The sequence below is a fragment of the Amblyomma maculatum genome, chromosome 4 (genome assembly GCF_055883805.1).
Source record: "Amblyomma maculatum isolate TAMU_Amacu chromosome 4, ASM5588380v1, whole genome shotgun sequence".
NCBI classification, from domain to species: domain Eukaryota; kingdom Metazoa; phylum Arthropoda; class Arachnida; order Ixodida; family Ixodidae; genus Amblyomma; species Amblyomma maculatum.
This window is the reverse complement of record NC_139347.1, coordinates 115,852,046-115,869,059: the sequence shown is the minus strand read 5'-3', so window position 1 is coordinate 115,869,059 and position 17,014 is coordinate 115,852,046. Positions and strand designations below refer to the sequence as shown.

The following is a 17,014-nucleotide window of genomic DNA, read 5'->3' as shown; positions in this document are numbered from 1 at the left end:
AACTCTAGTGTCAGAAGCAAAGTCTCAAAATTCAGATATTTTTGACAGGGGAGGCTTGCTTTATTTCTCCGAGTTGCTCTTTGAAGCAGTAAAGAAACTTGAGAGAATATTTACAGCGTTCTTCAGCCAAGAGGAGCTGTGCAGCGACAGCATAGTCGATGCCATGATTGTAGTGAATGCTAAGTTTGGCTATGCCATAGGGTGCCAATTGCATGCTGATGATTTCACGCCAGCAGTTGTGCGCTTTTACGTCCTAGCAAGGCTGCAGTATTGAATTAAAGGTCTTAATCAGTCAAGAGAAGCATGACGGAAAAAGATATTGCACTTGAAAGTTAGCCACTGTTCTTAGCAGGCTGGTGCAGCATCTATGCCGACACTCCTGTGTGTTTTTTATCTAAACGCACACCTTTTTTTTTGTGCATTCAAGAAGCTAATTTTGTTAATAATCAAAAATGAATTAAGGAATTCATTTAAGCATATTAATTTCACTGCAGGTCTCCATTGTTCTAGGTGCAATGTACTCGCACTGTTTTTCTGTGTTTTGGCATAATGTGTGTAATTCTACAGAGATCCCTTTTACTTGGCACCTTTTCTACCTGTTTTATTCCTTTCACAGAAATGTATGATGTCGGTGTGTCTTAGACTTGTACACGACCCTGACATTCGGGAGCACAGCACGATGTAAATAAAAAAATATTCAAAGATAAACTATGCAAACGTAGTCAATGCAGGGGACTCTCGAAACTTAACTTAAAGAGCAAGGAATAAATGTTTATCACGAAAGAAGGTGAATGCTAAGCAGGGAAGATCTTTGGCTTTGGGCCATATAAGGTCTTGTCTTCTCTTTTGCAACAGCGGCTGAGGAACTACGCACTTGACGTTGCGTCCCGGATGCCGTGGCTATGTTCTTTAGAAATGTGAGCTGCAAGAGAAGATATGTGCTACTGGAATTGGGTTGCTTAAAACCAATCCAAATCCCTTTTATACGGTGCTGCTTCCAGCTCGGGTGTTGCTTTCGGATATTAAACTCATTAATTAAATAATTATCTATTTCCCTTTGAATAATTTCTTCTTACGTGGTAGCATGGCTCAATATATTTAACGGTGCTACGCCCCTATTTCAGTGTTTGCAAAGCCTTTGCTGTCAGGTTTGTTATCAATCCGTCTAATGGGCGTTGATGTACAAATATAATTCATTTCTTATATGACTGAGTTTCGGGCATGCATCTCCACACCCGACAAGTATTTGCACGTATATTTAACTGCGACAGAGGATGATTACAACACTTAAATGCACTGCACTAGCGCTGCACCGTCAGTTCCGTACAGCTATCGCTCCTACAGCGCCATTTCGTGCTTTCTGCATGAAGCAAGTGCTACCTGAGCACACTGCTCCTATTCTAGTATACACTGTAACCTCGTAAAGCAAAACCAAACAAAATATTGCTATTCTACGATTCATTTCTGTAACCTGAACCTCCAATAAGCAAATTAAATTACAGAACCGTCTTACATATCGTTTTGATGTAACTGGTACTTCGCATTGTTTCTGCATGCTGCACCAGTCACTTCAGTGAAGAGCAGCATAGCAGTGCAGCACAGTCCACTTATAAAGATACTGAGAAAACTGGAAATATTATTGTTATATCTGGACTAAGAAAGAACACACCCACGTATGTTCCCATGCATGCAGGCTTGCCTACTTACCAGCAATGAGTGAACCAGGTTGAACAATGTGAATTATCGTAAAGAGCACTAAGCACTTTATTACAGGATACATAAATAGCCTTGATATGACATAAGCATGCTTTTAAAAAAAGTCAGAAATTTGCGCTTGCTTTAGTGGCAGCTGAAGCTTGACAGTTGCTGTGAGCATCGCTTCCAGTAGCACATATGATGGTGGCAGTCATTTTTGCGTGCCCGAAACCGATCAGCGAATGGATAACCGATGGTTGTTAAAACCATCGAGTGCCAATGCCTGTGCTTTTTTGTGAGGCTTCCAACTTTGAAAACCTGCCAGAAATCCTGACAAATCTGCTGTTGTATCTCGAGAGCTATCGCGTCATTGTCTTGGTTGTGCTATCTTCCAAGGATGCACAATTAAGTGATGGTGATGACGATACAGCCACACTCGCCACACTTTTTGTGTAGAGACGGCAGTACTCATTTCCTAACTGCAGGCGATGCCTCTCGCAGATTTTCTCCATACCAGTCAGTTTTTGGCACTTATGTTGAGTTTTCACATAAATCTCTACTTAGTATTTTATTTTTTACCAAATGTTAAAACGAATTCTCGTGGTAAACGTTTTCCTGATGGCTAGAAAGTTATTGCTGTATCCGATATACTTCCAATATTCGATCATTACATATGGTTTACTTTTACATAGTGGCCATGGAAAAACTGATAATCCCAAGAATTTGATAATTATAAGCGATATATCATTATACCTGGTATTGTTTAAAGTGGATTACACTGCAGTAGTACTAGCAGCTTTTCCTTTAGGGGAAAGTCTTACTTATCCCATTAGATGAAACTCCATCGGCGATATTGTTGAGGTAGACTGAAGGTGTCGAACCGAAATTTTTTCAGGTTCGGTTCAGGCTCACGCTTTTCAGGTTCGGTTTCGGCTTCAGAGATACATTCTACTCCGGCTCGAATCGGTTCGACCCTGCCCGAACCGGTTCAAATGGGTTCAGAAAAAATATTTAGGGTGTAATTTCTTTTTACTTAATTTTTAATATATTTGTTTTCTTTCCTGTTCCAGTATATAATAAAAGCAGAAGATTCATAAAGTAGTCCGCCTGTTGTTTTTGTCGCCAGATGTGACGGGTGCAATTGATTGTACAGGCTTAAAAAACAAAAAGCTTATAATGAGTGACCGATGATTAGAGCAGGATGGGGGGAAAATTATTATTTTCATTGGCACATAACCAACTGAGCTGGCACGCCCCGAAATTTAAAAAATAAAAATGTTTCCTGCTGCCCTTTTCAGGTACGCAAATTTCACATAAAGTTTAGTTTGGAGCGAAAACTATAATATTACGTATACAACAATATTTTGTCCGGCTCCCACTAAAGGAATTTGAAATCAGATCAAGGCCGAACCAAGCACACACCCCAATACTAACGAAGCATATACCCTATGTGCGACTACATATAGCACAGCAAGCGAACGCATTTGCAATTCGCACTTCTATGGAAGTGAACGCAAAGGCATCTGTGTGTTTTGGTCGAAAGGCGTTGCCAAAAGTCCCCTCCGCCGCGTATTGGGGTTGGAGTCACTATCGTACTTGCTGGAGAACTGGAATAATTTAACTCCTGTGGCCGCGACGCGATGAGACTACAGTCTTGTTGCGCATCATGGTTGCTTGCATAGGTGCGCTATGCACCTTCTTTTATAACAACTTTGAGGCTAGACTGGTTTGTTTAGTTGCATAATTAACAACAAGCATGACATGACATCATGGCTGCTCGCAAATATTTTATTATATGCTAACTAAATTCTGCCAACTTTTTGTTTTCCAGCATATAAAAACCGAAAAAAGAGGATACTGTCTGGGGCAGTCGAAGTCAACCGGGTTCGATGACAAGAGAGGATATACTTCAGTCCAGAAAATTCTCTCTCAGCGCTGACTTGCGTAGATGGCAGAAGTGCTACTGTAGGCAGTGACTACAGATCTAGGTGTCGCAACTTCTGCTCCTCCCATAATTCAAAACATTTGAGTCTTTGCTTGTTCTGGGTACAGCAGGCTCTGTACTTCAATTGTGAGAGAACTGCCGCTGCCTCCGAGTCTTCCACAGGCAACTTTCTTCTCCTTTCATAAGAAACGCTTCAAGCTTGTCCTCAAGGGAGATTGTGCTGCCGCCTGTGGAGATCCTACAAAGCCGCTTCCATGTGGTGACCGAATGCTGTTTTGCTCTGCATCTTTCCTCGCTGGTCAATGTAATGTGGTATCGAGGGTCTCACGCAAGAGTTGACCACTTGCACAATTACTGCCATTTTTCTTTTTTTTTTTTTTTCTAAGAGCCTAGTCACAGTCTCCTTCAGTCTGCTTGACTTCATCCCTATTCCTGCTTTTCAAGGATGTTTTTCCCGACCTCCCTCGTCAGTGCGCAACCCGTATACCAGGTTACTTATTAGTAACATTTTCTCTCAGTGGTGCACTTCTAGCTTTCAGCGACACTTTCCGAGTGCCTTAGGTGTTCGCATCAGTGATGGTGGATAAAGCAATGAGACGTATTCTGTTTTCTGACACCTTACGGGCCGAAACGATAGTGTACAACCTCATCATCATCAGCCGGACTATAGCCACTGCAGGGTGAAAGCCTCTCCCATTTTCCTCCAATTAACCCGGTCCTGTGCTGGATGCATCTACTTGACCCCTGCAAATTTCTTGATCTCATCCACCCATCTAATTTTCTGTTGCCCCCTGCTACGCTTACCTTTCCTTGGAATCCAATTGGTTACTCTTAGAGACCATCGGTTACCCTCTTTTCGAACTCCATGCCTGCAGCGCACCAATTAGGGCTTGTGAATTAAGACTCCTATCAGTAATTCCACTCAGTTCCTTGCTCCACCCAGTCCTCACATTTGAACTTCGGATATTCATTCCTGATATAGTTTAACTTGCAAAGGGAAATAAAACAAGTAGTAATCACTAGGGACAAAGGAAGAGAAGACAAAAGTCTATATCGACTTATGGAACCATCTTTGTGCTAAGTTCACATACAACAAGCCCACAGCGGTAAACTGCTACCTAAGGCGGCCATCCCACCATCACCGTTGGCTTATCATTCTAAGTCTCGGTCAACCAAAATTCATCTCGAATGGTTCCTATGTCCGTGTCGTACTCATCAGTGGGCTTGGCGAAGCAAAATCAACTATGTTGTTGACGAGACCTATGCCTTTCGTTATTCAGGTGCTTGCGCTCGGTGGTGTCCTTGCTGTCCCTGCTGGTTCGTCGCCGTTGCTGCTACCCCTGGATCCAACGCCCCTCAAGCCGCCATCTTCTTGCATGCCCGCACCTTTCTGCCAGATGCTTCACCTTCTCCCCGACGATATCATCGTGGCGCTTCGATCTGTGACGTCACCTTCCGCACAACATATAAACAGCTGTCCCCGTCCCCTCGACATCAGTGGGCTTGGCGAAGCAAAATCAACCATGTTGTTGACGAGACCTATGCCTTTCGTTATTCAGGTTAGTTAAACATATTCCATCAAATCTAGTAGCAGATTCATTGTTATCTTGCCAAGCCCACATACATGCTTGTGTATTATGCATGACTGCCTATATGTGTGCAAATTACTGCTCTGTGGCGATGTTGAGATGAACCCTGGACCGAGCTCTGGCCTTACCTTCGCAAATGTTTTAGAGGGACAGGCTGCAATACTTAAAGGCATTGACAAACTAAAATCGCAGTTGTATGTTTCCAATGCATCAATAGCTGCCCTCAGTGTTAAACTATGTGAAATAGAAAAAACTGTGGATTACATAAGCTCGTCCACATGTAAAATTGATAGCCTAGACCAATCTTTACATCATGTCCAATCTGCCATAACACTGCATTCAAAGAAACTCGTTGACCTAGAAGATTACACCCGCCACTCGAACTTGGTTATTTATGGAATTCCGGAAGATGAAAATGAAACAGTATCCCAGCTTAAAGATAAAGTAATCGCCGATCTGTTTGAAAACAAGCTCGCTGTGCAATGCCATTCTGTTGGAAGAATTCATAGGCTAGGAAGGACGGGAGTAAACCATCCTGTTATTTTATATCTTCAGAACTATAGCGAAAAGCAAGCAGTGCTGAAGAACGCTAAAAAACTGAAGGGAACTAATGTTTTCATTGAAAATGACTATTCACGCTGCACACTTCGAAGGCGGAGATTACTTTGGGAAAGTGCTAAAGGCGAAAAAGACAGTGGGAAAAAGGTGTTTTTGCTGAATGATAAGCTGCGGATAGATAACGACATATTTGTATGGGACGACCAAAGTAACACTCGGGTAAAAATTTCGCGCTCACCTGCTTTAACGGAGCACGCATGACCAGTCCCTTCATCTGCACCAGACTATCTGCGCCTTCTAAACATTAACGCTCGAAGTATAGTAAATAAAACTACTGAACTTGAAAGTATTCTTTTATGCTATGACCCTCATGTGACCGTAATTACTGAAAACGTGGCTTCACGAAGAAATAAGCGACAAAGACGTTGTCCCGGATTCATATTCCATTTTTAGACGAGACAGACCTTCTCGTGGTGGTGGGGTTGCTGTCATACTATCCAATGGCACAAAAGGTACATTGTTAGAGCAAATAGATGATCACGAAAGTCTGTGTTTTCGAGTTGACTGCTATGGAGATTCGTTTATATTGTTTGCGACGCACCGCCCTCCTTCCGCCAGCATTGATTTTCTAACTAAAATGCATGACCTTCTTGTGATGTACAGCAGAAAGTGTATAATAATTGCCGGAGATCTTAACTTACCTGAATTCCCTCGGCCCAACCTTTCATCGAACTCACCTTATGAAAGCGTTGTCTCGGAGATTATGTTGGCTTGTGATCTCACACAAGCTGTTAATATTCCAACGAGAGTACAGGGAGCATCATCCTCAGTGTTAGATCTGATTTTCCACAGCCGATCACTTAGTGATGTTAGTGTTGAAGTAGCAGATGGCATCTCCGATCACAAGTTGGTACTGTTTACATGCAATATGCGTATAGCTAATTGCCCACCAGTTTGGTGCAGGAAGACCGTTAGGGATTTTACCAGGGCTAACGATGAATCTGTTCTTGATTACCTCGAAATGGCCCTAGATAACTTTTCTGAGGGTGATGTGAATTACCTATGGAACAAATTTAAGTCCCATTGCCACTTTTGCATAGATAACTTCATCCCAAGTAAAACTAAAACTGTTCGCCGAAAAACTCCGTGGATTACCCGCGAAATAATTCATTTAATTCGCAAAGTCAAACGGCTTAGAAAACGCAAGACTAGTAATTGTGTACTTCAAAACCTAAGGCGTGCATTGGCAGAAAAACTTCGTGTCAGCAAACAATATTTTTATTCCAATACATTAGCTGAATTCATCAAAAGTAACCCTGCCAAATTTTGGCGCCACCTTAATCATGAAGGACGCAGAACCGTCGATCGTGTCAAGGTTGGTGAAAACGTTGTTCGCAACAGGTCACAAATAGGCAAGGAGTTCAATCATTTCTTTCAGTCAGTTTTTTCGAATCCCCGTCCCCACCCTAGTTCTTACAATAACACGACCAGCGTTAGCCCGGAATTCATAACATATGAAGGAATTTTTTCAATGCTTCTCAATTTGAAGCCAAAATCATCTTGTGGCCCTGATGGCATCACAAACGTATTCCTGCGACGTTACGCTGAATCACTAGCACACTTTCTTGTTATTATATTTCGTTCATCACTTTCTACTGGCGATGTTCCATCTGACTGGAGGCTTGCCCACGTTGTACCTGTTTTCAAGAAAGGCAACCGCGATCAGTTAACCAACTACCGCCCGATATCTCTCACCAGCACTGCATGCAAATTTATGGAACATATTATTTCGAACTACATATCTGACTTCCTAGATAAGAACAACGTTCTCTCCCCATTTCAGCATGGTTTTCGCAAAGGGTTGTCGACAACTACTCAACTGGTTTCCACAATACATTACTTTTCTCCGGTACTCGATAATGCTGGCCAAATTGATGTAATATTTCTCGATTTTAGCAAAGCATTCGACATGGTTACGCATTCCGGTCTATTATATAAACTTGACGAGCTGGGTATACCTCAAACTGTGCTTAATTGGATTTCATCATATCTAGACATGCACCAGCAGTTTGTCGATTTTGAAGGCCATTATTCAGACTGCCTTTCCGTAACCTCCGGTGTTCCGCAAGGAAGCGTGATAGGTCCTCTTCTTTTTTTAATTTATGTGAATGACTTGACTGCCTCTATCCATGAAAGTGTGAATATTCGTTTATTTGCGGACGACTGCCTGCTCTTCAGGGCTATTAATAATACAAGTGATCAAGTGGTTTTAAATAGAAGTATTAACGCTGTTTCTGACTGGTGTGAAAAGTGGGATATGAAACTTAACGTCAATAAAACCGTGTTCATGCGCATCACGAACAAAAAATCGTACCATTCTTACCGATACACTATCAAGGACACCCTTATAACTGAAACCGACAGCTTAAAATATTTAGGAGTTACAACTAACAATCACTCGAACTGGTCCCCCCATATTCAGAACATCTGCTCATCTGCCCGTCGCAAGCTAGGCCAACTGAGAAATAGGCTCAAGCACTGCACCTCCGATGTAAAGCGTCTAGCATACAATTGTTTAGTCCGTTCCAAGCTAGAATATGCCTGCGAAGTCTGGGATCCTTATACAAAGCAGGATATTAATAAGTTAGAGCAAGTACAAAGATCAGCAGTACGCTTCATATATAACCGCTTCCGCAGACATGATTCACCATCACAGTTGACAAAAATAAATGAAATCGAATCATTAGCATCTCGGAGAAGGCTAGCAAGAATAAAATTCCTCTTCAACATCTATTATCGCACGCTCCGTATGAATCCTTCGTTGTATTTTCAACCCTCATCGTCCAGAGTTACGAGGCATCATCATCCTCATAAACTAACTCCTGTATTTGCCCGCACAAACCAATTCAAATATTCATTTTTCCCAAGGACTTTAACCGAGTGGAATGGTTTGCCTTTGCATGTGTTTGAAGGTACAAATGTCCTTTCCGCAATTCAACAATTTTTGAAGCAATAACGTCTATTTTTTGTAATATATCAAAATGTGTTCTTGTTCTTTCCTTCTGCTCTCTTCTTTCCACGGAAAAATGTACTGTACATAGGTGTGTATAACGATGCTCGATTGTGCCCCATTCCTGCCAGGGCCTTTTTATGGCCTGCAGTATTGTATAAATAAAAAATAAATAAAATAAATTGCGACGTCATCGAACGATATGGAAATAAATAATTTGCGTGAAAATTTTTAACAGATCATCATTTCGGTTTTGATTTGTACATGGTAATGCATGTTTATTTATTGAAATATGTGACTAAACCTATGAATTATATGCTTTTATTTTACTGCCTAGGAAGGCCCTTGAATGGGGCAACTTTCTCCATGAGCGGCGCCATTGCGCAGGGCAGCACAGCCACCCTTGTGCGGGATGAAACGATAATCCAACACCACGGATTGGTCCTATGCATGTGGCAATATATCTTTTTTTTGTTCTTGTCATCGTTTTGCAAGTGGCGCTTTTTCAGTTGTGATGTTTGCAGTCTGCAGTGGCCCATTGGAAACAAGCGAGGAGATCGCTCACAAGCAGCGATAAAAAAAAACACCTTGTAGATAAACTACCAGCAAAAGTGGTTCAGAACTGTTCGGAACGGTTCCTCCAATTTGTTCCAGTTCAGTTCCAAGATGGCGGAAAAAATTCAAGTTTGGTTAGGGTCTGGTTCCAGGCGAAAATACGGGTTCAATTCTGGTTTTCGGTTTGGTATCGGCTCCACTTAGACACCCTGCCCTAAACTGATGCTGTCCTGTCTCAACAGTCATCATCTAGACATCACTGAAGCCTGTATTCCCATCCCTGAAGGGCCAGGGCATCCACCTCCTCCCATAGTTCCCGGCACGGCATTTGTTTGTACGGCATAACTACCAGACCTCCATGTGGCATCAGTCTTCATGTCTTTCACTGTGAAAGTGTTATGCAGTCATTCTTCTACAGCATTCTATTCTTAATTACTAATACTGTTAACGATGTTTGGAGTGAAACACAAAAATATTTTTAGTCTGTACACAATGAATAAAGCCATTATAAAACAGGTATACAATGCTGGACGCACTCTCAAATGAAACAAACTCATTAGCTAGGAAAACTAAAGACCGTCTGTGTTGCCTGTTTAAAGACTTCGACAGAAATGGATTGCATGGCAGTATTAGGTAGGGAGTTCCACTCATTTATCATTATCAGAAGAAAAAAATGCTTAAAACAATCAAGTGTGAAGAGAAGGGGTTGGAATAAACAGAATGACAGTGCTATAATGTCTCGTTAGAATAATTAGTTCACAGGAAAGGAAAGGCGCAGTATCTATCACACCTGTCCTGTGGACACCTGAACCATGCCATAGTGGAAGGAAGGAAGTTGGGAGTGAAAGTGGAAAGAGAGGAGAAGCCATAGTGGAGGGCTGTGGTGTAATCTGGACCACCTGGGGATCTTTAACGTGCACTGACATTGCATAGCACACGGACGTCTCTCCCTTTCACTTCCATCGAAATGCAACCGCTGGTGGTCGGGATCGAACCCGAGAACTCAAGCACAAAAGTCGGGCGTTAGAGCAAATTTAAAAAAAACTATGAGGGATGATGTCCCATGATCTCTTACTACTTATAGTGGTGGATAGTCCTATGTGGGCAAGCCTACGCAGAGGCTACGAGAGGCAGGTGCACCTCTCGTCATAAAACTTCCAGCCACAGAGTTCCTTTCTCTTCTATGCAGTTGACCGTTCAGGGCACCTGTGAAGCGAAGAGCCTCTGCAAGTTAAGGAGGAGCCTTTTCCCAGCCTTTGGTCATTGAGAGTGCCAAGAGTGGTCGGTTAAAATCAGCCCGTGAGGTCCAAATGCTCTTGATCAGGACTGTACACTTCTTTTTAATATGCACTTCTAAACAAAAAACAATCTTCCAGAAAGTTTTTGAAAGTACCTAACCTTCGACGTGTTCGAAGCAGCAACTCAAGCAACGAACGAATGAAATCATTTCGTTAGGCACGATATACCATCCCAGCGGCAGTGGACACAAGAGAGCAAATGAGACTGATAATCTGCACTCACGCACCTGAGTACATGGGGGCCACATCGACGACTGCAGCAGCGTTTCCCGCAGTGAAGGCACCCAAGGTGACCTTGCCAACAACAAGCAGTGCCAGCACCACCCAGCAGTTGGTTCCAACCACGGTCAGGCAGAGAAGGCACACAGTGGGGCCAAAGTTGGCTGCAGGCACCACACAATGCACACAGCTCCTTGAGCCAAGCATCCCACTCAAGGTGTGAAACATATTTCAGGGGACACGCTCTCTTGCTCATGGTTTGGCATATGAAAAATCATCGCATAAGACTGCTGCAATAAGTATTACAAAAAGCTCACCAAAAGCCAGCATGCAGAATCGTCACATAGCTGGGTAGCCCCAACTTGTAAATGAATGGGTAGCTATGTCGCCCTGTTTGCAAGATTTTCGAAAACGGCCCCACTTAAAGCAATATATGGAAGCACAATTTTTGGTTGCACGCTTTATGCTTTCTCACCGGCTCACAGCAACAAATAATTTTTAATCGAATTTCTTTTCTCATCTGGTTTTGGTTTCAAGAGTCAAGCCTTGCATGTGACATCAAAGTAGAGTCTCGGTCATACGAGAGGTGCAAAAACTGTGACATAATTGCTCCTCTGTCGTAGTAATTCACCACAAGGCTAAAGCCAGCCTCCATTGAGAACAGGAATCACAAGCGAAGAAGCAATGATTATATTGCAGACTTTCCGTCCCTCATGTGACCTAGACTTCCCTTTGATGTCGCAGCCATCACCAGGTCATCAAACCGAAATTGAAACTGCTGAGAAGACAAAATTCAATTATACATTATTTAGTGGTCTTAGGCAGAAACTACATGTCTTGCATATCATTAACAAAAAGAAAAACGGTGTCCATTATTCTTTAAGAAACCTAGCCCACAGTCATTCTTCATGCTTTTTTCCGAGCAGTGCAGTATGCAAAGCTCATTGACTGAAAGTTGGAAGAAGACATCTCAGGAAAGTGTCACCCTCTACAGCACAGCCAAAGCCTTTGGCTGACACCACCAAGACAACAAAAAGACCAGAAGAATGCAGAAATAATTATTATTAGGGGTGCGCAAATGCCGAATAGTGCCTCTCGAATTGAATATAAAATCAAATCAAGATAATAACCCGATTATCGAATCAAATATAGAATAGCAACAAATATATTCTAACATGTGTTGAAATGCTTATAAGTTACAACTTATATAAGTTCTGATGCAAAAAAGCAGCTGCTGTATGTGAACCGGCAATAGCTTTTCTTGCCTGGGCGTGACAATGTTGCTAGCAGCAGAAAATAGTTTTTCACTTGGAACTTGCACTCCCTTCTGAAAACTAGCTCTTGAAGGTACCGCTTAAGGGGGGACACTCCTCTTAGAAACATTTCTTTTATTTATAAGCAGACTTCACATTTGCACCATTTGTACAGTTTCTTGTCCCGATTCCAAAACTGCAAACTGTTTTCACCACCAGTAGGTAGCTTTAAATATGTTAAGGAAAGCTGGTCTTTTCTTTACAGGAAGCATGGCTTGTAAACGTCAGATCTTCTGGAGCAGATTTCTATATATAAATCATTTAGAATCCCAAAGGACTGCAGTAAGACATAAATGCATATTTTAGGACGATTTGGACGAACGTTATGGCTTGTCAAACTTTCCAAAGAAAAAGATCGTTTTGGTTACTGAACCTAATGATTTATTTTGATAATTTTAGTAACTAAGCAGTAGTTAAAAAGTAGTGTTACTGCAGAGCTTGTGAGTTTATCTTTCTAGCAAAAAGAAGAATTATAGCGATAGCGGATATAGAACCAGAGAAATCGCTCCTCCAAAATTCTGACTGTGTCCAGAATGCAATTTTGAGAACATATTTAAAATAGTTTAAGGCGCAAAAAATAGACAAACACAAAGGTAAGTGACAGGACGAAGCGCCAACTCCCAACTGATTTTATTGCATGCAAGAAAACGTACTTAAATAGTTTTGTAGTCACATGCGTAGGTGTCACTTAAAGCTCAGGAACGACCTGATAAGGCGCGCTCCAGGAATATCTTTTCACAGTTATATAAAACAATTGATGTGTCGCTTACGCACATGTCGCCTTTCTTTTTGATATAAAACGCTTCTATCAATTCCCTGGCATTCTTATCTTTGCTTTTGCCCAGAATGCGCACATCGGTGAAGCATGGCTCACAATTGCGGGACTGGCATTCATTAATGTGCTTAGTTATATGGGTGCCTTCCTTGTTCTTTTGTACGTTTCTCTCATGTTCCCTCGTCCGCTCATTCAGGCACCTGCCTGTCTGACCTATGTAGGAGTGGCCGCAAGACAGGGGGATTTCGTAGACAACCCCTTCAGCACATTTCATGAATGGTCTCCTGTGGTTCGTTCCGCAGCCTCGTTCCTTGGTATTTTCTTTATCGGTACGGGAGCAAAGACCACCTAGCTTTCTCGGTGCAGAAAAGGTGAGCCGCACACCATGGCGGCTGGCAACTTTTTTCAAATTATGGGCCACGCGATGCACGTATGGCACCACCACTGGTCTTACCTCATCTCGAGGGACCTCCGGCCTAGCTCTACCAGTACCCTTCTTTGTCTTGTTTAGAAGACATTCAGCCACCGCGGTCACGAGCGAACGGGGGAAGCCGGCTGCAAAAAGCCTAGCCAATTGGTGATTAAAACTGTCCCGCATTTTGTGAAGGCATGACTTTTTGAGTGCCGATTATAGGCAAAGCGAAGCAATCCCGCGTTTTACCAGTTTTGAATGGCAGGAGTCAAAGGGTAACAGCTGCTTCTTTGCACGCGGGGAATATGTCCAACAGACCCGATCACCACAGAACTCCAGCTTCAAATCTAAAAACTGTAATGAATTGTCATGGTCAGGTAGTTTGTGTGTGAGTTTCATACCTTTTCCATGCTCTTTAAAGGCAGATAAAACACTGTCCACTGTTTCCTTAAGGTTGTAAAGACCTTCTTTAGTTAAAACAATCATAAAATCATCTACATACCTAAAAACTTTAAAAACCTTGTCAATGGGTAAAACTTGCTGCAAAGCTTGGTCAATACGAGATAAAAAGATGTGACATAGCACCGGTGCCACACAGGAGCCAATGCATGTGCCAGACTTCTGCAGAAAAAACTGCTGGTCAAAAGTGATAAAAGTAGATTCCAGGTAAAATTGTAATAAGGTTAAAAAGTCATCTATGGAAATACCAGCGGAGTTCTGAAAAGCAATCGGGTCATTCTCTTCAATGCACTCCCTAACGGCTAAGAACAAGCGGCAATGAGGGACTGAATAGAATAGATCTACAACGCCCACTGAAAAAGCACTTCCAACATCAGGGTTGTTTTCAAAAAGTTCACAAATTTCATTTGACCATTTCGTCAAAAACGGATCATTGACATGCAGTTTAGACAAGTGCTTAGCCAAATACATGCTAAGATGTTTCTGCCACGTGCCTTTTTCAGTTACAATAGTTCTTAACGGCATGCTTTGCTTGTGTGTTTTGACAGAAAAGAAAACTTTGAGCGCGCTCTTTTTACTATCTCTAATCTGATTAGTAAGGGTGCTCAACCCCAGACGATCACATAAAGCCATCGCAGCCGATTTTACTTTTGTGGATTTTTTAGAAATTGGAACAAAGTTCTTTCTAACTGCCTGAGCTGCTCTCTCTGAGAAGTTGTCATCCGAGAGGACCACAAATCCTCCCTCCTTATCGGCTTGTAGTAGACGCAGTTCATTCTGTCTGCAGTACGACACAATGGCTTCCGTCGCCAACACCTGTCGTGCTAGGACAGTCGCCTTTTGCATCAAGAACGGCCTGGTCCCTGTTGAAGTAAGTGCGATGTTCCGCCCTGTGCTTCCTTCCTGGGGTCACGTAAAGAGTATCAGCAAGATCCTCAGATCTGAGCTTTGGCGCCAGAATCGCCTTTTATATGACCTTCTGCGTGTTGCCTGCTTTGCTCAAAGTCCTGCATGTGTCGCTGAGAACACCTTTCGGTCCATCACCAAGTTGGCCTCAAAGATGACAGAGCAACAGTGGACGTGCATGCTCAACTGTTTGCTGAGGGAAGTAAAAAAGGACAAGAAGAAGAAAGGTGGTGAAGGATTGGTGATAATGGGGGATGTACATCTGCCAGAGAAGATGAAATATGTTTTGGAAAAGGGACCGAAGTACGCAGTGGAGCCAAAAGTGCCGTCTCAAAATCTACTAGCCATCAACCGACGAATTTCAAGAAAAGCCACATCGGAGGAGCGAGAAAAATGCCTGCTGGAGGGTGTTGAATCCCTTTTAAAGTCGGGTTATCCGAACACCACAAGAAACATGAAAATGTCGACCGAAGCCATTGTGTTGTACTGCAGACAGAATGAACTGCGTCTACTACAAGCCGATAAGGAGGAAGGATTTGTGGTCCTCTCGGATGACAACTTCTCAGAGAGAGCAGCTCAGGCAGTTAGAAAGAACTTTGTTCCAATTTCCAAAAAATCCACAAAAGTAAAATCGGCTGCGATGGCTTTATGTGATCGTCTGGGGTTGAGCACCCTTACTAATCAGATTAGAGATAGTAAAAAGAGCGCGCTCAAAGTTTTCTTTTCTGTCAAAACACACAAGCAAAGCATGCCGTTTAGAACTATTGTAACTGAAAAAGGCACGTGGCGGAAACATCTTAGCATGTATTTGGCTAAGCACTTGTCAAAACTGCATGTCAATGATCCGTTTTTGACGAAACGGGCAAATGAAATTTGTGAACTTTTTGAAAACAACCCTGATGTTGGAAGTGCTTTTTCAGTGGACGTAGTAGATCTATTCTATTCAGTCCCTCATTGCCGCTTGTTCTCAGCCGTTAGGGAGTGCATTGAAGAGAATGACCCGATTGCTTTTCAGAACTCCGCTGGTATTTCCATAGATGACTTTTTAACCTTATTACAGTTTTACCTGGAATCTACTTTTATCACTTTTGACCAGCAGTTTTTTCTGCAGAAGTCTGGCACATGCATTGGCTCCTGTGTGGCACCGGTGCTATGTCACATCTTTTTATCTCGTATTGACCAAGCTTTGCAGCAAGTTTTACCCATTGACAAGGTTTTTAAAGTTTTTAGGTATGTAGATGATTTTATGATTGTTTTAACTAAAGAAGGTCTTTACAACCTTAAGGAAACAGTGGACAGTGTTTTATCTGCCTTTAAAGAGCATGGAAAAGGTATGGAATTCACACACAAACTACCTGACCATGACAATTCAATACAGTCTTTAGATTTGAAGCTGGAGTTCTGTGGTGATCGGGTCTGTTGGACATATTCCCCGCGTGCAAAGAAGCAGCTGTTACCCTTTGACTCCTGCCATTCAAAACTGGCAAAACGCGGGATTGCTTCGCTTTGCCTAGAATCGGCACTCAAAAAGTCATGCCTTCACAAAATGCGGGACAGTTTTAATCACCAATTGGCTAGGCTTTTTGCAGCCGGCTTCCCCCGTTCGCTCGTGACCGCGGTGGCTGAATGTCTCCTAAACAAGACAAAGAAGGGTACTGGTAGAGCTAGACCGGAGGTCCCTCGAGATGAGGTAAGACCAGTGGTGGTGCCATACGTGCATCGTGTGGCCCATAATTTGAAAAAAGTTGCCAGCCGCCATGGTGTGCGGCTCACCCCCTTCTGCACCGAGAAAGCTAGGTGGTCTTTGCTCCCGTACCGATAAAGAAAATACCAAGGAACGAGGCTGGAACGAACCACAGGAGACCGTTCATGAAATGTGCTGAAGGGGTTGTCTACGAAATCCCCCTGTCTTGCGGCCACTCCTACATAGGTCAGACAGGCAGGTGCCTGAATGAGCGGACGAGGGAACATGAGAGAAACGTACAACAGAACAAGGAAGGCACCCATATAACTAAGCACATTAATGAATGCCAGTCCCTCAATTGTGAGCCATGCTTCACCGATGTGCGCATTCTGGGCAAAAGCAAAGATAAGAATGCCAGGGAATTGATAGAAGCGTTTTATATCAAAAAGAAAGGCGACATGTGCGTAAGCGACACATCAATTGTTCTATATAACTGTGAAAAGATATTCCTGGAGCGCGCCTTATCAGGTCGTTCCTGAGCTTTAGGTGACACCTACGCATGTGACTATAAAACTATTTAAGTACGTTTTCTTGCA

The 17,014-nt window shown here is 42.7% G+C and overlaps 1 protein-coding gene across 5 annotated transcripts in view; it reads right to left on the bottom strand.

Moving 5' to 3' along the window:
* The window catches only part of LOC146192195 (sodium-dependent phosphate transport protein 3-like), a 91,265-nt gene that overhangs the window by 16,169 nt on the left and 58,082 nt on the right, over positions 1 to 17,014 (bottom strand). For 4 of the 5 annotated variants that reach the window (XM_084602373.1, XM_084602372.1, XM_084602375.1 and 1 more), the window contains one exon: positions 10,878 to 11,033. In XM_084602373.1, coding sequence (XP_084458499.1) covers positions 10,878 to 11,033 — 156 coding nt within the window. Of the gene's footprint in view, positions 1 to 6,770; positions 7,485 to 10,877; positions 11,034 to 17,014 lie in introns of those variants that run through there. The other variant, XM_084602376.1, reaches the window with a different exon arrangement.